The 13,756-nt window shown below is 35.5% G+C and overlaps 1 protein-coding gene across 7 annotated transcripts; it reads left to right on the top strand.

The window, feature by feature from the left end:
• Nucleotides 1-1,591: 1,591 nt before the first annotated feature.
• LOC132179267 (zinc finger protein 4-like) lies at nucleotides 1,592-7,714 on the top strand. 7 transcript variants are annotated; one of them, XM_059591960.1, is made up of 4 exons: nucleotides 1,671-2,021; nucleotides 2,329-2,607; nucleotides 6,268-6,325; nucleotides 6,662-7,714. In XM_059591960.1, exon 4 carries the CDS (start codon nucleotides 6,722-6,724, stop codon nucleotides 7,466-7,468), a length of 747 nt encoding a protein of 248 aa, XP_059447943.1. In that variant the 5' UTR covers nucleotides 1,671-2,021; nucleotides 2,329-2,607; nucleotides 6,268-6,325; nucleotides 6,662-6,721; the 3' UTR covers nucleotides 7,469-7,714. The 7 variants fall into 7 exon arrangements, with proteins under 7 accessions (XP_059447948.1, XP_059447943.1, XP_059447944.1 ...); XM_059591961.1 differs by lacking the exon at nucleotides 2,329-2,607; XM_059591959.1 differs by lacking the exon at nucleotides 6,268-6,325.
• The last annotated feature ends 6,042 nt before the right edge of the window (nucleotides 7,715-13,756 follow it).

Raw genomic sequence — 13,756 nt, 5'->3', positions numbered from 1 at the left:
AAAAAAAAAGTAAATAATTTTTTTTTTGTTATAAAATATTAATGCATTTTATGTATATATTTTTTTAAAAAAAATGTTCTAATGTGAAAATTATTTCATATGTTTTACTTTTTTTAAAAAATATATATATTTATCTCAAAATAAATAAACAAACATTAAATCAGCCCTGCAAGTTAAATTTTCTATATAGGTCTGGTTTGGCATTGCTGAGTTAGGCAGGTTGGGCCATCCTACGACTATTAGTCAACTGGGCCGGCACAAACTGGGCCAGATCCAGCCCAGCCCATGCCTTATCAAAAGTCTAGAGCCACATTTGAATAATAATAAAAAAAGAGTTAAAATAAATGGTATAACATTTAAATTTAGAAAAGAAAAAAAAAAAGAGGAGAAAATCAAATTTAAGTACATCTAAATCCAATCCTTGTTTCCTTTCCACGCAGATCATTGACAAGAGTCAACACCCCCTGCTGGGGGAATTCACACTTCACAATTGAGAGTACAACATGAGACTTTACCGGAAACCGTGTGGGCCCACTTTTAAGGTAACCTCAGCTTCTTGATCGGCCTCGTTGTCCACTTTCCTCTGGCTTGAACATGAGTCATGTCCAATAATATACCCCCGTCCCCATTACCATAAAAAGGTCAAAACTCAGAAGAAAAAATCAAAAAAATGATGCCTAATAAAGAAGATTATGCACAAAACTGCGTGGAATGTTTGTTTTAGTCTCCCTTTCATAACGTGTTTTTGGGGGAAGTCTTTTTCCAGGAAATTTCTTTTAGTTCTAATGAACTTTTATAATATTTGTAATTGTTTAGGGTTTAGGGTTTAAGGGTACGTAGCTCAATTAACCGGCTACTATATCAATTAATTGAAAACCATACTTCATAAAACGGACTAAATATCACTAGTTTAAATGTCATTCCCCTCTCCCTCTCCCTTATGCAAACATGTTAAATCCTGACCAACGCTACAATCTTTGCAATATTTTTTTTTTTCAAAAAAATAAAAAAAAAAAGGTATTTTAGTAATTTTGACACTCCTCCAATAGGATTTTACGAAAAATCTTAACGGATGAGTGACATTACAAGAAATTGAAAGTTCGATATACTAAATTGTAAGTTTTTAAACTTTAAAGCGATAATTGTAAAAGTAATGAAAATTCATGAGATTAAATCAAGTTTGAGGTTTTTCTTTTTATTAAAATAGTTAAAAGTATTAACAAACAACTTTAATCATACACTAAAAAATTATTTTTTTACTTTTATCTTACATTAGAATACTTTTTTCAACTAAAAAAACAAAATACACACTCTAAAAGGTGTTGGCAAACGAAATGTTTTTTATTATAAATTTCATACAAATAGACTATAATGAATAAAATAATTAAGAGCGTATCTCTTTTCATCAATTAATTAAATTATCACATCAATTTATATAATAATTAAAAAAAAAAAAAAAAACTTATAACGAAAAGTGCAGCACTCTATAACAAAGAAATGTGTGGCGTATATTGGGTTCAGAAGTGGGAGTCGATATGAGAAAAAAAAAAATAATAATGGAAAAGAATCTGACCCTTTTCTTTTTTGAAGTGGAGGATAGAAGAATGAGCACTGAGTGCAAATAGACACCAAAAACTTTGACACCCTTTTTGTGGGACTTACAGTGAGTACCCTTTGCTTTCTCTCTCTGTCTCTTCTCTTTGTATGCTCTCTCTCTCTCTCATTGATGATTAGTAGTAGCTATTCAAGACTTGGGTAGCCCACAAAATTCAACAAGATAGTGATTTACTCTGTTATCTACTTTTTCTCTGACTTCACTGACTTCCCTGCCATCATCCCCATCTCTCTCCTCTCCTACCTCTGCTCTCCCATAACTATGTACCTCTCTCTCTCTCTCTCTCTCTCTCTCCATTTATTCTATCCGTCCCACTCCTTTAAGTGCTATAAACTAGTGTCTTGTTTTCTGGGTACTGATCAGTAAGCATCCCACTGAAGCAGAGTCTGCAATATTGACAAACTGAGTGAGGAACTCTTACTTCCCATCTAATCAGCTAGAGATGTTGATCCTCATACTATATTTTCTCTGCTTTTGTTATGCCTTGTGTTGTTATATTTGTGTCTGCTCTACTGAATGTTTGTTGACTCTGCTCAAGGGTTACTGCTCATGACTTGGTTTAATCGTGTGCTTCTCATGTTTTCTTATATGGGTTATCTTTTTAGCTATTTTTTTTAGACTTTAGATTTGAAAGTGTAACTGGGTGGTCATATTCAGTCGACCTTTGCTTGATTGCTGATGATCTTTTCTAATATCTCTATTATGTGATGCAGGGTTTCGTTTCTTGTATCATTTTTTACTGTGTTTTTGGTGGTGCTGAGATGTGGTAATTTCAATTTTAAGTTGCAATGAGCTAAGAAGGGAAGATGCTTGGTTTTAGTCCCAAGTCGGAGACAAAAAATTTCAAGTACCTTTTGGGTAACTGCTATGGGAGTAATTGCTTTGCATAAAGCAAATTATAATATCATTAGACGTCTTCCGAGAAAGAGTAGTGCTTTACCAGATTGCTGATCCAGGAATGATTCTTTCATGTTAAGGAATCGTCAATCATGGTAAAAGATAGGAAATTCTTTTTTATGTAAACATGTTTGGAGATCTTCTATGCGCCTTTGTCATCTCAACTTTTTAGGTTGTGAGTTATGATCTTTAACCTGGAAAAATTCATGGGGAGTGAAATCTTAATGGAATTAGTACATAAATTTGCATCTACAACCTAAGTTGTGCACATTTTCTGTATAATCGGGGCATCTTTCCTTCTTGGGCGTGGGTTTTTCGTCATTTTAGCTGTGTTTGGTACATGGCAGAGACTTATACAAGATATTTCTAGAGCCTCCACTGTTGTTTTGCAATGGTTTGGTACATTGCTGCTACACATTGAAGTTCAGTAAACTGGAGGTATTCGATTTTTATTTTTTATTTTTTTTTTCAAATAATTTATAGTTAGCACTTAATGGTGTTATAGTTTTGAATCCTTGTTACCTAGAAGGTTCTTGTTGCATCCATATAGTTTATTAGAAAGATGAGTTGGGCATGTTAATACCTCTAAACTGGAGAGTTACTTTGGTTGTCCATGGTCACAACTTCCCATGGGATAATTTCAACTATCAAGTCTCATCCTGTCAAATCGAGCTGTAAAAGTGAAAAATACCTAGGATATTAATAGTTTAGAAGATCTCATAGTCTAGGAAGAATGTATAATCTATGGACATTTTGTAAGTTAAAAACATAATACTTCTGTGGTTAAATAGTTCATCTACAACCAATCAAATTCATATATGTTTCATTTCTGATATTAATGACGAGGGGACCTATAATATGTCAACATCTTGCACTAATTTTGATTCTTGGATTACTTTATTTTTTTAATATGCTGCTTCTGCTCAATCCTGCTGATATCAGAAGGATTGGTGAAACATATTGTAGAGCTTTTTGTTTATTAATGTAGTGTACGCCTTTTGCCTTGTTATTTTGCATGATTACTAGTCAGGGTTTATGGTGAGCACATAATTTTAGTTTGTTATTGGCGTGCACAAGAGTTCAGTGTACTACTTTCCTTGGCCTTTCGTTTTGGATAATTTGAATTTTCTGATCATTGTTTATCAGAATCAATAGATTCATCTTGATCTGGATTCATTGTTATACTTGTTGGTTTTTTATTTCTGAAATTTTCTTTTTCCAGAGATTTAAATAGTGACCTCTTTAAATACTGAAATTCAACATTTTGGGGCTTGCTTGCTCTAATAAGTAGCAGCTGTTGTTACTGTGGTGGTAATTATTTTTAATATAATAAACAACCAAGGCAAACATCATACATGAGCAACAATACAACTAAATTATGCAATAAGATTATAAGAGTTACTATTTTCATTCTTATTCATAATGCCATTTCGTAAATACTTCAGCATGAAACCTGTTTTACCATCCCATTCTTTCAAACTGGCCCATTTTGTTAAGAAAAGATGGTTGCTTATCTGTCATCTTTGGTCTCCCCTGATAGAGCATCTTCGATATGCCATATCTGACCATGAGTGTTATCTTTTACACGTTACTGCAATCCCATAGTAAAAGATCTTATAATTGATTTTTTCTTTTTTCTTCATGATGATCCTGGAGGATCCCCTTCCTAGTCTCAGAAACTACCTAATTCTGTCTGCCATTTGAATGCAATTCCTTATTCATATTGTATTTGCTGGAATTTGTTTTGTCCTGATTAAAGGCAAAGAGACAACTAAAGTAACGCTGCACCTCATACAAATTGGTTTTTCATTGGTGTTTCGTGCATACTTTTTAAGCCGAAAAATGTAAACTGAAATGCACGACATGAGATGTAAGCCTTGAGCCATAAGGAATATGCCCCTTATACACCCCAGACATTATTTGCTTCAGAAATAGAAGCTTATGTCCAGGACCTGTGTTTCTTTATTGGAAAATGCTTCCTATTAAATCCAAGATTTCTTAGTTGACACAAATAGAGCACCCACTATTAAAATACGTTCACACGAGTTGAGGACATGAGGAAATAGAAATTTGTTGCCCATCTCACACGGTCTGATGGCATGGGATGCGTATGTGGTCTCCAAAATTATGCAAAAAACCTTTCCCTCATTCTAATTCTTGTAAAAGTGAGCCCAGTACCATAACTGTTGATTTTATATTTCTCCCAAATTTATGAGTATTTGTTGGTGTCATGGTACTAATTTGATGAAAACAAATGCTCAAGTCAACTTCCCTTCCCCGGTTTCCCTTATTTGAATAGGAAAAAAAATGCTCAAGTCAACAGCTCTGTTGCTTCCCTAGAGCTCCTTGTAAGGTTTCTTGGAAAACCAATTGTCAGACTTGATTAATGACACTTTGTTCTTCAGAATAAATAATTTCATTTTGGTAATTTTCTTGTTATTCCTAAATTTTTATGTTTCCCCTTTCTCTTCTAGCCTCAGCACTAGAGATGGACAAACATCATAGGCTAGAAGTTTAGATTGAAGAATTTTTCTCTCTGTTGTTTGTGTTGAATTTCATGAATGTAGATCCAAAACATGAGTAACTTCTTCAAACTGCATTTGTAGTAAATAGAAGTGGAAGAGCTTTTTGTTTCCTTTTTAGAATCTCAGGAAAATTCTACTTGATACTCTCGAGTTGCTGGTGTCATGTTTATTTGGGGGAATAGAGTTGAGGGGTGTATACGTGCAAGGGTGATGCAATAATATTTTAAGGGTTGGAAGGAAGACATAGGCCTAAACTTCAAGTAAGTGGCAGGGTTATAATTGGCGTTTGGATCATATCTAACCATCTAGAAATTCTTGCAGCTATGTTGGCTAACAGACTGCATAACCTTTAGTTATTACGGATGTTCATAATATGTGTTAAGTTACTATACTGGTTGCTGTCATACTTATTGATTTTTCTTCCTCTTACCTACTTTCATCTTCTCAAATTTCAATATTTCTTTAAAATAAAATGAAAATTTTGGACCTTGATAGAAATTTCCTTTCCTGTTCTAGATGAATTTTGAAAACTTTATATTGCTTTATAAAGTACATATCTTTGGAGTGGAAGAGGGACCATATCTGCTTTTGGTCCATGACAATCTCACTCGAATTACAGGAGAATATACAGCTTCATTTCAAGTAGAAGATCTTTGCTTGCCAAACTTTTTCCCAGTATTTCTATCAAAGTTGAAGCAGTTGCATGTGACATAATCTATCTGCTGGGCTTTTAGTTTCAGTCTTCAAATACCATGTATAGCTTGTTCTCCATGGTCAAAAGAAGTAATTCAGCGGGCTGATTGGAGTAATGTTAACTACCAAAGGGTTCCGGAACACCCATATTCTCCCCCTTTGGGACGGATTATATTTCTGGATTATAACTAGAAATCCTTTTTTTTTTTTTTTTTTCCTTCTGGATCCCCCCTAGCATCAATAACTCAACCCCTACCACCTGTAGGTCGTTTTAGACATGTTTCCTTTGAGGTGGATACCTGAATGCCATGTATGGCTACGAAGAATGCCAAGTATGGCTTGTAATAATATATCCTTGGGGGCATACAACAATTCTTTTGCCATTTGAGGCATTCACTTGCAAACTAAAGATGCAATTTCTTCCAGTAGAAATATAGGCTGTTGATTGCTTCCATTTGAAGGACTTATCAACTGAATTTATTTTTATGGACATTTAATAGTACTATTAGATCGATGACTGCCCGCTTATTTGAACAGGAAGCAAGGGCTCTTGCAGATCAGTGTTCATTGATGATTGATCTCTTGGGGCGACATGGTGTGTTTTTTGTTCTTGTTTTAGTGTTTGAATGGGAGTTTTACACTTCAACACGGATACAGGTTTTCTGTACACTGTAAACAAAATATAGAATAGTTTTGGGGTTGGTGTGGAGGAAAAAGAAAAACCCAAAATCTAGAGTTTGAAACTTGGCAGAAAATCTGCATTCTAATTCATTTGTATCATAACCATGTTCTTGTGTGTGTATTTGTATTTTAGCGCATGGATAATGTATTTGTGAATATGGAAGAACCAGATGGGTGCATTCAATAGCCAATTTGAGTAATATTGGTCACTGTATAAAACAGAAAATAAGTTGTTTCATCATATATGCAGGTGAAGAGCTAAGCGACAGCCGTCAGAAATCGGCTCTCAACCTCATTGCACTACCCAGACATGGTAACACCAAACTCTAACTTGGAATCTGGAAATGATTCAGGAGTCAGTTGCCAAGTAGCTTCAAATGTACACGTGCAAGAAGCATCCCCTGATCCCTCCAAGGACAGCACCACCAATTCATCTTGTCTGACAAATGTCGTAAAGCTTCAACCAGATCCAGAGCCCATTTCCCTCGACTTGACACTCCAATTCAACACCGTTGATGCCGACTTGAAGGACACGGGTGAGAGAAGTGAGCCAGCAGCCCATAATTCAGCAGGAACAGTTGCAAGGGTTTTCTCTTGCAATTATTGCCGGCGCAAGTTCTTCAGTTCACAGGCGCTGGGTGGCCATCAGAATGCTCATAAGAGGGAAAGAACAATGGCAAAGCGCGCCATGCGGATGGGAATGTTCTCCAATACCTATACTAGCTTGGCTTCTCTGCCCCTTCACGGTTCTGCATTTCGATCCCTTGGCGTTGAAGCTCACGCTGCAATGCACCAAAGAATAGCACCATCAGAAAGGCCACCTAGAGGTGGAGCAAGGTTTGAACAAGGCTATTTTGGACTGCCGATGTTTATGGAAGATGATGATGTCGGACTGTTTTGGCCCGGGAGTTTCCGGCAGGTGAGTGAGCCAGAGGGATCAGTTGGTGGTACTTTGTCTTCGGAATTAGCTTCAACTGCAAACATGAATTTTCCCATGACAGCACCATCTCCGAGTACAACAAATACATCGTCACCTGATCTTACTTTGAAACTTTAAAGACTTTTTTGTTTGAATTTGATCGGCTTTCAGAAAGAGTTCACTTTGTACATGAGATATGCACTGGCAACGGCTATGCGCTTTTTAATTAAAACACTTTTGTTTTTGGTTCTTTAAAGATGTTTTTGCTGCTGTCGTATAAGAAGTTGTGGAGGATGAAATAATTGATAAATATTGCCAAGTAAAGTTGTTTATAGCGTTTGAATTACATGGCCACGTTGTTAATCTACTGTTTCATCTTTTTTATTTTTTGTGGGTGATGTACTGAAGTTTACTGTTGTTAGATTGAAATGGTTGTCCTTTGTTGAGCCTCTCAATATGCTCGAATAGATTATATTTTGCATGAAATGCTGCATGAATCTGTTTACTGTAATTGGGATGTTATTTTATATGATCCACTGCATAAATCTTTTTACTGTTGTTAGATTGGAATGGTAGTTCTTCCACCATATATGCATTTTCTATTGGTTGCTCACACTGGGATAAGGGGAGAGAAGAGATGTAGGCAACGACAATTTCAGTTACCCTATCAACTACCAAAAATTAAAATAAGAAAACAATAATTCAGAAGCAAGACTGCTTCTTGGATACTTCTGAATATCATGGTAATTCCAGTTATAATATTGATAATTTGGCCCATGACATTATTGATGGACTCTCTAACTTTGTATCTTATTTTTTATGGACCATCAATTTCTTCTTGTCTCTCCCAAAATAAAAAATAAAAATAATAATAAAAATAAAGATTTATTAGTGTCTCAAAATATGTTATTTTATAATTTTATTAAATGAGTTATAATGTACCTAAACAAGTTGATGAATAGAATTGAGGTGAGGCAGAGCGACAACGCGTTAATGATTGGAGGTGAGCCTTTTGACGCGGCGGCACAAAGGTGCCGTGCATACGCCAACACAATAAGCTTTCTCGCGTTTCTACTTCTAAACTTGTTGGATCTCCTGTCAAACCACCCTCTGATCTAGGCTGGATATCAAAGCAAATAAAGAAATAAAATAAATAAATAATAGAGGTGAAGAAATCTCACGTTGAATCTAAGTTTTACTGCACAACCATGGGACTAATCACAATTATATATATATATATATATATATATATAAGTGTAGAGAAGCTCGAGTGCAATGAAAGTGCGCTTGAGCGAACTTAAACAAGAGCTCGTCTAACAGAAGTTGTAATAGAACATAAACTTACACAAAAATGAGAAAAAACCAAAAACAGAATATAATCATTGTCCTAAACTATGAATCAACTAGTTTCCAAAACCCTAGAAAATCGACCATAAGCCATATTTAAGCCTCCTTAACTCTCTTACAACCCATTTGCATGAAAAACCTAGCCCCTTGAGCTTTAAGCCAAAGGCAAAGCTTGAGAACAACCCGAAACCGATGTTTCCTGACGATTTGCAAGACTTGATTGACCTTTTTCTTAAGCTTTCTCAAAGTAAAACCTGAAACCTCGATGTTTATTCTATATACCTTTTGTAGTCTTATGATTATTGATTTCATGTTGTATTTTTTACGTAGCCACACGTTTAATCATTCATATTATGTCTTTGTAATAAGATTAATTATTTTAAAGAAATACGTGCCTTAAACAATAATTATAAACAAAGTACGATTTATATTTTATAATTGCTATTGTTTTGTAATTTTAAAATAAAGGCTGTTGTTTTATGTCACATATTTATGTCTTAACATGTTCAAATGACGTTCTAAACCAATACAAACACACGTCAATTATTTTACAATTGGTTTAAGGTAATCAAGGTAAACTCTTGATAATCTCATATCAAGAGCATAACCTTGAAGTCCTAAAATTGTTTGTAAATGTTTCTGGATGTTTTCAAAATCCTAAGGATGTTTTGGGATGTTTGGATGCATGTTTGGAGGTCTGGAAAACTCAAACCTAGTTCTAGAAGGCACAAGATTGATCCCTGAACTGCCATGATCGATCTTAGCTAGGCCAAGATCGATCCCAGCAGGCAGGATCGATCCTGGTCCCGGACCAGGATCCCAGAACTCTTAGGATCGATTTCGACCGCCCTGATGTTCATAATTACCTACCTAAATTAATAGGCAAATAATTGTATATTTTACCCGAAAGTGTACGAGGTCAACATAGTAGCATAGTGTGCAAATACGGAGTCATTCCCACGAGAATTGCTAAATTTTGCTTAAAATCAATTCCAAAAGTAAAATAAACAAAGATTGGTTTTGAGTTGATAATGATAAAAAGGTAGGGCTTTGATATCCACCACTAATTATATTTAGCTAATATATCAATATGCCAATGTTTTGATCATGTTATAAATATCTAATGTTTGTCAACCTAAGGGCATTGGTGTCTACTCTTTAAGCTATTGATTTCCCTAAGCAACGAATTAAGCATGGGTGTCTACTCTAATTCTTTTCTTTCTTAAAGGATTTAGCATGGGTGTCTACTAAGTTGTTTTTTAAGAAAGCATAAAACTGTGAAAATTGACAAACACATGAGGCCTAAGGCATGGGTGTCTACTTCCGGTTCCCCATGTTGATTAACCCAAGAATTCGGGTTGGATATCTTTTGTTACTTATGTTAAACCCAGGACTCGGTCATCCAAATTGATTTAACTAACTAGTCCATACCACATGCATATGTTGATCAGGCACACACATATGAGGAATTCATGAAAACAGACATTAATCAATTTAGATATCACAACAAGATCATCACAAGGGCGCCAATATTGAATATCAACTAAACATAACTAGGGCTTCAATTTAACCCTACTAAATAAATTAATTACACATAGAGTTGATGTTAAACATCTTCATAAAATAAAATAAAAGAAAGGAAAAGAATAAACCCGACACTTGAACTTGAAGAGCTCCAATTCTTCTCCTTGAAAAGTGTGTCTACTCTAGAGGCTTAAAGGTCTATTTATAGGCCTTTAGGAAATACTCTAGAATCCCTAAAAATCGTAGGGTTTGAGCCCTAGTTCGCATTATGCTACAAAACCCTAGAAATTGCTCTTTCCTTATTAAGGCTAGCGGCTGTCTTGGCCATCACGCATGGGTGCGCTCGATCGCAGCTCCCCTACGATCGATCGCTCTACCAGAGCCTTCCAAAATCCAAAATTGCTCTTTTTAAGTCCAAAACTTCTAAGATTGCTTCTTTTTCTTCCAATGACCTACAAAATCAAAGAAAACTCATAAAAGAACTAAAATGGCCTAATTAACTAAAACTAAAGGATTAAAACATGTAAGTTAAGGGCTAAAAATATGAATATTTTAGCACTTAACACCTGAAAACTAGAATTAGGCTTTCTAAAGTTTGTTTTAGGTTCTTAAGTGTGTTTAGGGTATGTGATTAGTTTTTGACTAATATTAGAGTTTGAATTTGCAGCTCTGCGAGTTGTATCTTTCAATATGCCATAGATTAGATATAAACGTTCGAGGAATAAATAAATTATAGAAGTAGATAAAAATGTTTCCTGCTTGATTTTGTGAACAAAAATTATAGACTTTTTTTAAAGCATGGCACGATTATTTTTTTGACATGATATGAGCCCTAATTATATTTTAATTGCATGATTTTATTTGTAAACCCAAACTATGTTCATTTATCTAGCATGTTGTGCTGATGAAATGTGACATCATATTATGTATGTGTTAAAAGGTATACTGATGAGATGTATGATACCCAATGAGGGTGTTAGTATGAGTATGAGATTTACAATTACCCAATAAAGGTGCCGGTATGAATATGAGATTTATGGTTACCTAATTAGGGTGCCAGTATGAATATGAGATTTACGGTTATCCAATAAGGGTGCCGATATGAGTTACGATTATCCCAAAGGAGGAACCGGTATGCATTACGGATTACTCGGTGGCTGAATTTTTTATATGAGTACAACTACCTTGTGATGGGTGTTAGAGTATACCATGGACTTCAAGAATGGGGTGTCATTAGGCGTTACGGTGGCTTGATAATCACATGTCTTCGATATGGGTTACTGTTACCTTGTAATGGGGTTCCAGTACAACGGCATATCCGATATGTTACGGTGCCTCGTGGCGAGGTATTGGTATGTTACGGATTGCCTATATAGGAATCCGGTATGTTAGACTAACCTCCACTATACGAGGGTTAATGTACAAGTATGATGGCATGGCCGATATGTTATAGTACTTTGTGTAACGGTATGTTAGGTGCTTTGGGTACCTGTATGTTAGTTATGGTACTTGTGTGTACCAGTATGATATGGTACTTTGTGAGCCGGTATGTTACGAATCATCTGTATAGGGTTCCGGTATGCTAAGGCTTCCACCGTATGAGGGTTAATATACGCATATGATGATGTTATAGAATGAAAATATGACATGATGATATAATAATCATGGTGATACTATAAATAGAACATGCAAAGAATTTATGTTTTATATTCAAATGTTTTGATGCCTTAAGGTGAAATTATCACGAGTCATGCTCTATTTTATAGAACTGTCACTTGGCATTCGCATTCAAACATTTTGTGAAAAATCTTCTAAAGGGGCATGGTATCAGGAGAAGTCATTTTGAGTCTTCTTGGAGATATGAGATATCATAGGTAAATACAGGTTGATCTTGAGTCAATCTGGTGAGGCTAATTTTGTATATCACACAGACTCTCTTGAGTAGCTTCTCGGACCCTCACAGTGGGCTTTCTTCCAGTGGGCATCTTAAGTTCCTTTTGTGTTTGGCCTACCTTAGAAAAATCGTTTCGGAGAAGACATAATTTTTTATTTTATGTAAAGGATAAGGGGTAATTACTTTTTTCCCCCATCAACTACAACGCATTGTCACTTTGCCCCTATGAACCGACAACCCTACTGCCCGACCCCATCAAACTTCTGAGTTATTGCCTTTGACTAACGGAATGAAAGTTTTGGGCACAAAAATCGTTTGATAGTGTCAGGCAGTAGAGTTGTTAGTTCATAGGAGCAAAGTGACAATGCGTTGTAGTTGATAGGGGAAAAGGTAATTACCCCAAAGGATAATCTCCTTGTTAGGCAAATCCCCTCCTTATTTTCATTGCTTCTAAAAAAAAAAAAATTGTCAACATCTTTTCAAAACAACTTTGTTCACTTTTTTTCTCATAAAAGATCTTTATATCACGGCAATGTTTGCCAATAGACCAGGTCGACACTGTAGCTACAGTGTAACGCCCTAGAAATTAATTAACTAGTAATTAACTTCATGGTTCTTCTCCCAGCCTTATTCCACTCCGAACAAGACTCAGGGACCTTTGCTCCTCAAAAAGAGAGGCTACTAAATAGCGGAAACAAAAAGATTCTATAAACATAATCGTTACAACTAAAGTAGGTCGGCACTATAGCGGAACGGCACTCTAGCTACAGTGTAACGCCCATAAATTAATTAACTAGTAATTAACTTCATAGTTCTTCTCACATCCTTATTCTACTCCGAACAAGACTCAGGGACCTTTGCTCCTCAAAAAGAGAGGATACTAAACAGCAGAAACAAAAAGATTCTATAAACATAATCGTTACAACTAGAGTATCTACCAAAGATCATCAAGTAGCTAAAATCACACTATACAAGTCATCACCTTTACAAGGGATTCATGTTATACTTTAATATGCAAACATGCATAAAAACTCTAAGTCTATAGCATAACTCAAAAGTACTAGTTACCATGAGTACCCGCCTAAGCTTGCAATAAGTCCTCAAGCATCTCCTGGGTCGAATTGTCCTCAATAACCGGAAGTTTCGCGGTAACCATCTCTATTAAACTATCTATAACCGCATAGTTGTACATATGGAGAAAGAAGGGAAATAATACAAGGATAAGTCCAACGACTTAGTGAGTATAAATGCACATGACATACCCATCATTTAATGGTGAACTCAGTTATTTATAAAGCATATGCAACATTATGACAGTTTATCATGGATGTGGTATAGATATAATATAGGGTTAAATACTCCAAAACCCCCTGGGGTTTCATTTTTATCACAGGAGGTCCCTGTGGTTTTGATAAGTGACCAAATTAGTCCATCCGTTAGTTGACCGTTAGTTGACCGTTAAACTGACACGTGGACCAATCAGACGTCGACACGTGGCACATATATTAATTTTTTAAATTTTTTTTTAAAAAAAATTAAAAAAATATATTTTTTTTTAAATTAAAAAAAAAAAAAAGAAACGGAAAACATTGGTGGCCACCCCCTTGGCCATTTGGGGGTGGCCGACTTTGGCCATGGGGGTGGCTTGGCCACCCCCATCT

Source organism: Corylus avellana, chromosome ca4, assembly GCF_901000735.1.
Source record: "Corylus avellana chromosome ca4, CavTom2PMs-1.0".
In the NCBI taxonomy this organism is placed as follows: domain Eukaryota; kingdom Viridiplantae; phylum Streptophyta; class Magnoliopsida; order Fagales; family Betulaceae; genus Corylus; species Corylus avellana.
The sequence above is the reverse complement of the archived record's forward strand: the minus strand, read 5'-3'. Positions and strand labels throughout refer to the sequence as shown.